The sequence below is a fragment of the Atta colombica genome, unplaced genomic scaffold (assembly GCF_001594045.1).
Source record: "Atta colombica isolate Treedump-2 unplaced genomic scaffold, Acol1.0 scaffold176, whole genome shotgun sequence".
Taxonomy (NCBI): Eukaryota; Metazoa; Arthropoda; class Insecta; order Hymenoptera; family Formicidae; genus Atta; species Atta colombica.
Window position 1 is genome coordinate 1,212,257 of NW_017259267.1, and position 7,851 is coordinate 1,220,107.

A 7,851-nucleotide genomic window follows, 5' to 3' on the forward strand; every position below is an offset into this window, starting at 1 on the left:
GTTCCGAACGGCAGGAAAATTTAAATTAAATTTATTCAGTGAAAACAGCGTGTAGGCGCGAGGGCGGCCACAGCATTGTTTGCGAGCGAACGAAATGCACAGAGTCGGGTGATAGTGTGAGAGAGCAAGTGAATGGAGGGTTGGAGGTGACTAGAAAGGACAAATGAACACAGAGAAAGAGAGGACACAGTTAAAGTAGTGGATGGATAGAGTGAAATAGACAGAGGCGAATAGAAAAGCAAACACAGAAGGAGTATAGAGATAGAAGGAATGTGGAAGGAAATAGGGTGACGAAAGAGCTATGAAGGTACAGGATTGTTAAAATGAAGTGAAAAGCTCGGGAGGGATGTGGGTGGCGCGTCTGAGTGACGGCGAGCCGTTGATTCGGTTGCGGGTGGAAAAAAAAACGTGAAAATATGCTCTCGGCACGCTTTTCGTACAACGGAAATGTGTCAAATTCGCGCGTGCTCCGTCTGCCGTGCACGTTCGAGCTCGACGGAGCCGTCGCGTCGCGTTGCATCGGGGAGGATCGGTGATGATGGTGCGACAAAGGGTACGGGGTAACGACAAAAAAAAATATTCGCGTTTCATTTCGTTCGTGCACCGAGCGTTTACTGCTTGGTCGCCCAACCGTGTTGTTTTCATATTATCCGAAATTCTTCCGGTGTCAATGGCCCGTAATTCGAGCAAATAACAACCAACTAAACGGCTCACGACTGTGGTCTGTTCATAAATTCGTGCGGGTCTCTTTTATCACTGTCGGGATACGTTTCGCAAACTGCGCTACTGTGTAACGCACGATTGAGCATTCGGCCGCCTGCATTTCACGTACTGTGGTGAGAAATTTTATTGTGTTTTCCACAAGTTCCACAAGTTGTTTGTTCGATTACTTGCGTGTGGAATGCTTTAAATGAAGTTACAAAAGTATTACGACGAAATCCTTTTTGCATTGTATATATATCTCTCGTGGAATTTATTAAGAACCAACAACGCACTTTTTGAAATGGCGCCAACAATAAGAAAGAGGATTTACTGTTGTTACATAAGTTTTTATCTTGTTATACATAAAAAAATAAAGTAGAAGTATATCTTAAGTTTTTGTTACATTTGCAGACTTTAAGTTTGGATGACTCGAGGTGGATGCTGCTGTTAACGTTCGCTTCAAATTGCCGCATTTTCACACATCGTTTGTTTCTTGAAAATTAGCATGTTGATTAAAATTCGACTTGAAAGTCACTTTGAAACACGAAACTGGGCTGTAAGTTTCTCGGGTAGAAAACGCGTAGGAGCGAAAGCCGTCGATGTCGGGGCGTGGACAAAGTGGTCATATTTCGCACAAGTGTCCCATGTCTACCCTTTTGTCTTTTCCCTAGCGGCAACCGTTGAAAGCAGCTTGCTGTAAGCGGATATTCTATTTAGAAAAAAAAGTTGGAAGCGCGCTTATTCCTTGCCGTTGTATAAAACTGCTTATCGACCGGCTTGTACTCCTTTACTGCATAGATCCACTTCGTTTGAATATGCAAACTAATTTATTTCTATACCCTCTTTTCTCGGATCAGGCAATATATAAATACGATCTTGTAAAGTTTAGTTCTTTATTTAGCGGAAGAAGTGCACCGAAATCGCTAAAGGGGATGGCGGATTGTTTGCAACGTGAATCGAGTGTGTACCTATTGGCTGCTTTGCATAAATTCGGTCTGACTGCGACGCTGCATTTATGAGACGAGGGCAACATCGTTTTCAACAGAATCATTGCCGCTGGTGAAGAAACTCCTCATGGAAAATCACGTTGAAGTTTGAAAAATTCGATGGCACGCTCGAAACAGACTGAAGCTCACTCGGGGGATCGCTGGGTGGACGGCTGCAATTGCTCACGGAACGTATCTTCCTTCTCCCAAGCACGGCGAACAGATTGTCAGAAACCGTCGGATCGTTCGTTAAAGCGAAAAATCACGTGCACGAGATTTACTTCGATTTCATATTTTTTCTATTGCATCGTCGGTGCCATTTCCAAATGTTGATTTATCGCGAAATAAACTTTGCTACTCATAACTAAACATCAGAAAATAAATATTTATTTTACTGAATTTTTGAGAGATAAAGAAGCGCTTTTTCTATTTTCAGATCACTGACAAAAATAAGGCAATATTTTTTAATTCTTGATTGATATATCGCGACGAATTTTAATTATGTCATAAATTTGCACAAAAATAAAATTTTATATTGTAAATATTGAACGAATTCAAAAAAATTTTCCTTTAATTCAATCGTAATTACCGCACAACTCGTGAAGTTTGCATCAAGTACATGTCTTAATCATTAAGGCATACCATTCAAATTCATTCTACTTAGTTTGTGCAGCTGTGCTCACCTCATTTCTTCTCTTTACATCTGTTTTTCTATTTGCGCGATCTAAAAGTATAAAAATTTATTCCGAGTGCATTTTATGCATTTTACCTCAAAATTCTATTTGAAATTTTTTTAAAACAATAAGTTGCGATTTTTTAATATATTCGCGCATAATGATTACGTGATGCTAATCAATAAAAAATCGAATTAACTGTTTAAAATGAGGTAACCAGACGCAATATGGGTGTGTGTTCAAAAACGTCCTACTATATATATAATATGTTTGTAGGTAATTACAATTAATTCAATAATAGCTCGTGCAGATTATTCGTTTGACTCGATTTCATCAGTTTATTGTTCAATTTGTTCATTCTATTATCATCAGTAAAGCAAAACGCAGATGTAATATTTCGTAGATAAGTAATTATTTCCTATATTTATGATTATTAATTTCAGTAATTTATGGTATTGAAGTCTGTATTCATAGTTTACAACACTATATATTTAGTTTATATTTTTGACACGTTTCATCTATAATTAAAAAAAGGACACTCTTTGCAGAACCAATCAGGATACTTACCAACCACCATATGGAATGTATATACAATGATTTTTTTGATATTTTTAAAATTCCAAATCATGGAGTTTAATTCATCCAATTTGTAGAAATAAGTAGATGAGTAGACAAGTCCAATATTTAAAAAAATAATTCTTTGTATATTTCTCTGTGTCAATAAACATGTCATAAACACAATATATTAATAAACTTATAATTTTATAAAACATTGGAGCCTCTTTTTGAATGTGAACTAATTCTCAATTTTGAACTCAGCAAAAAAATTAAAAAATCGCAAAATTTAGAGAGTAAAACATATAGAGTCCGGTTACCTTAATTAAATTATCTTATTTTCTTATTATTATTCCATTGTATTATTAAAAATTTTGTTTTATTGTAAAGTGCTTTTATTGTAAAGTCATTTTCTAAGAATATTCTATGTTAATTTATCAGATCTTTTCTATAAAGAGTTCTTGAATAAAAATTTTATATGAACTTTGCTTTTATATTTGTTTTCGGATCTAATAAGCAGAGGCAGAAATCTCATGAAAAGTTTCGATTTTAATACTATACAATCTGTACCGCATCTGCGCATATTGCAGGAGATAACAATAAAGAGCAATTTATCTCTTTTATTTATGGTTCTTGAAAAGCCATGTAGTCTGTATGATGTACTTTATTGCGGATTACAATAAATTTCAGGAAGTATATTATGAACCTCTAATGAAGGTTATGTATCGAGGCTAAAGATAAACTGAGGAAATCCGACCTAACAATTCTACCTGAAAACCCGATGTTGCACGGTTATAGTTGACACGCGAGATTATGGAGGCATCTCGTAAATTGCTCTACGGGTAACCTGTTCGCGCTATTATATTCCCTGAGTAGTAATTGCGTAAATATAGTCCATTATAACCTGCTCTTTTGATTGTCAACGTGTTTTCCAAAGCTATAAAAGATGGACAATGACATGATCTTTCTGCAGTGTTAAAATGTGGTTTAACAAGTTCGTGTTGTGTGCGTTTGTGGTCGCATGGGCCAAAGCCGAACAAGATGTTCAATTAGAAATTCCTCAGGGATTTCTAAAGGGCCTAAAGACTAGTACTGTAATGCAGAACAGGGCATACTATAGCTTTAAAGGGATACCCTATGCAAAGCCCAATGTTGGTCTTAATAAATTTCAGGTAAGTTGATTGATAAGATATATGTATATAATATATTTGCACGCATATATATATATTTTTTTTTAATAAACTATTTCTATATTTAAAATGCAAATTTAAATCGTAAAATTAAGAGTAATGAATTAATATTTCAAACTTCAATTCTTATCTTTGAGATGCCGGAGCCAGCAGAATCTTGGGAAGGCACGTACGATGGGACTTATCATCGTTCGTCTTGTCCTTTCTTTTGTACAATACAACAAGATATAGTTGGCGAGGAAGACTGTCTTTTTCTTAACGTTTACACTCCGATATTGGATAAAGATGCTTGTAAAGCTGTTATGATATGGTTCCATGGTGGTAATTTCAATCATGGCATGGGCGATGATATATTCTATGGTCCTGACTTTTTAATCGAGCAAGATGTTGTTCTTGTGACGCTTAATTATAGATTAGGTGTAATTGGTAAGTAAATAATATATCTCTATTCTTTCTTCAATCATGTTTTTCATTGAGAAAAAGGACTCTGTTTAAATAATTCCTAAAATCATTAAAACTTATGGAATATATTTACATGGAAAGAAAAAATTTACTGAAGTATTTAAAAATTTAGTTATACTCTTAAATTCATAGTATTAAATTATAGTTGGAGTTAATTTATTTATCAAGTACATATATGAATGTTGTTTACTGTGAAATCAATTAAACATGGATTGACTTATTTTGACACACATGTAGAAGTCGAAAATAATAAAATGTTATTTAATTCAAAGAACTGTCATTGCTTGATATCTAAAAGTGCAGATTTAAAAATAATTTTGTTGGACCATCAAAATAATTATGCAAGACGCTCAAACTATTTGCTAAAAAGTACAAACTTTTTGCATCACGATTGAGTTTCCAATATAATTTTGATGGTCCAACCAAATTATTTTTAGATCTAGTTAAATTTTTAGGTAATTCTCCAAAATTTTTTTTTGTATATAATTACTATACTATCATCGGATCATAGGATTTTTAAATACTGGCGATGAGAATGCGCCCGGTAATGCTGGTCTAAAAGACCAAGTAATGGCGCTGAAATGGGTCAAGGACAACATACATTACTTCGGTGGCTGTCCCAACCGAGTTACGATCTTTGGCGAAGATGCAGGCGCAAGTTCCGTCCAGTTTCACATGATGTCTCCTATGTCCGACGGTGAGATATGCGATTATTTGATTACTTGACTGAAATAAACTTTTGTCGCTTTCACGTTAGTGTGAAATATATACAAGATGATTTATCGTACCACAGGTTTATTCAATAAAGCTATCTTGCAAAGTGGAAGCGCGGTAAATACATGGGCGATATCTTACGATGCCAGAGATGTAGCCTTCAAATTGGGCGAGAAGCTCGACATTGAGACTACTGATTCTGCTGAGCTAGTTGTTAGACTCGCAGAATTTTCTCCGAAAGAATTAATTGCGGCCAGTGATGATTTACCATTCCTTAAACAAGTATTGCGAATGTATTATTTTCTTGTTGCACGCACGAGAGATAGCATTACAAATTACGCTAAGTGAAGTTTACGGTATACTTATCCGAAGTTACGTTAATGAGTATTGAGCGGGAATAATCATTTCGATTACAGAGCGCCATGAACGGTCGCATCGAAGCGTTTATTCCATCGGTGGAAGCTGATATAGGACAAGAGATATTTCTGTCGGCCGATCCCTGGACGCTTTTGAAATCCGGAAAAATTGCCGACGTGCCCGTTATGGCCGGATTTACAGCCGACGAGTCTTCCTTCTATGTGCAGAGTAATCATCGATACGATATTACGCGGAAGTTACATCCTCGGCGTCATGTAAACGATATGAAAACATTTGTTTCCAGTGATGCTCGGCAATATCGACCAGATAAATGAGCACTTCGAAAACTTCCTGCCGAACGACTTGAATATAACCGATGCTGGGCAGAAGAACCAACTAGGTGAAAGCTTGAAAAGCTACTACTTTGGGGATAAATTGATCTCCACGGAAACCACGAAAGAGTTCATGATGGTGAGTACTTAACGTTAATATCGTCCCGCTATCGCGAAACTTTGTGTAAGCAGCGCATAAGTTTAACGATGTGCATATTAAAGTTGTTTGTGCATTTTAGATGTTGGATGACGTCATGTTTGACGCAGGGATCGCACTCAGTTTAGAGGTATTAAGTTCCCGAATTTCGTCTCCAATTTACCAGTACATATTCTCTTACGAAGCTCCGTTCGGTATGATAAAATCTTTAGTTCAAGTGGAGGACGGTGAGTTATGAGTTATGAATTACTGTAGGAAATGTATTATGTATAACAAATTCAATCATTGTATAACAAAATAGAGAAAAAGCGATGTGATATTTTAATAAACTGCATTTATGTATACAATTTTTATCTCGTTCAACTAGGCGCTGCCCATGGTGACGATTTGACTTATGAATTCTATTCGGATGCATTGAAAAATGTACCACAACCAGATTCCCCCGCGCAGAAGATGGTGCGCATTTATACCACATTGTTAGCGAACTTTGCAAAAGATGGGTATGTTCATAATTCTTCACAGAAAGAACGATTTTGCTGAAATATTTGCACATTTGATTAAATACAGATCTGAAAATAATTTTATTGAACTGCCAAAATAATCATGGAGACCGCTCGAACTAGTTACTAAAGTATTAAAATTTTTAGCAGCATTGCTCATCATGTTTGAGTTTCCTATACAATTACTTGATGATTCAACTTCAAATGATTTTCAGATCTGTATGTATAGTTAAATTTTTAGTGCAAAATCATTCTTAACATGTTCATTACTAAATTAATAGCAAGTACGAAACGGGAAAGCAATTGTAACGTTTTTAGAAATCCTACATCAAATATGAATGAATATGTGAATGTAAATTGGGAGCCTAGAGGTACAGAAGATAACTATATGAATATTAATCAAGAGTTAAAAATGCAGAAAGGCTTACTACATGATAGAATTGATTTCTGGAAGGACTTATACAAATTTGTTCTTGGCTAACAAAAAGAATACATGGAATGTTACGAGAATGCGATATAAATATACTGGTCACTTGGAATCTTATAGTAAATGGTAACATATATTTATTCTAAAGTGACCTGACGAACAATATGTACAATAATACATTATATTATATAAAGATTGCAAATGTGTGTATAAAAATAAAGTTTAGCACTGAAGGTATTAATAAGAGCCTTGATGCTTTATTTCGAGAAGAGGGAGGAGAAAAGCAAGGTGATCGATAAAGTTTGTGTTGAATTATAAAACATCCAATTAGAGTTGGCAATTACATTTTCTAACTAATATCAATTACCGTTGATATGTATAGCTAGTTATATCAATAAAGTTTCGACTCACGTTCTTCTATTTTATATTACGCATTTACGTACTTGCCGTAGCTATGTTTTGTGGTAAGTGCGAAACCGTTGAAAGAGAAACATCGAGTCCATATCTGAAACAGCGAAATTGTTGCGGGAAGGAATGTTGATGCAACTCGGGTAAACTCTTAGCAGTTGGTTACTGTGGTTGAGATTGGCAATTTGTTGTAACCTGCTGCCTCTCTGTCTCTTTATCTCTCTCTCTCTCTCTCCCCCTCTCCTCTCTCTCTGTTCTTCTTTCTCTTTCCTATACCACACGCTCGTATCTTTCCTCGCGGCGGTCGAGATATATCTGGTGGCGTTTAGTCACGCACGATCTCGCACGCGTTACTGTATGCGCACAGAGATCTGCTAACTGACGTAT

At 35.8% G+C, this 7,851-nt stretch overlaps 1 protein-coding gene across 1 annotated transcript; it reads left to right on the forward strand.

Moving 5' to 3' along the window:
• Nucleotides 1-3,897: 3,897 nt before the first annotated feature.
• LOC108686348 (esterase FE4-like) lies at nucleotides 3,898-7,293 on the forward strand. The gene is made up of 9 exons (XM_018191612.1): nucleotides 3,898-4,089; nucleotides 4,245-4,533; nucleotides 5,081-5,266; nucleotides 5,363-5,565; nucleotides 5,700-5,868; nucleotides 5,945-6,111; nucleotides 6,212-6,356; nucleotides 6,497-6,629; nucleotides 6,948-7,293. The coding sequence occupies exons 1-9, from the start codon at nucleotides 3,898-3,900 to the stop codon at nucleotides 7,108-7,110; spliced, it is 1,647 nt and encodes a 548-aa protein (XP_018047101.1). The 3' UTR covers nucleotides 7,111-7,293.
• The last annotated feature ends 558 nt before the right edge of the window (nucleotides 7,294-7,851 follow it).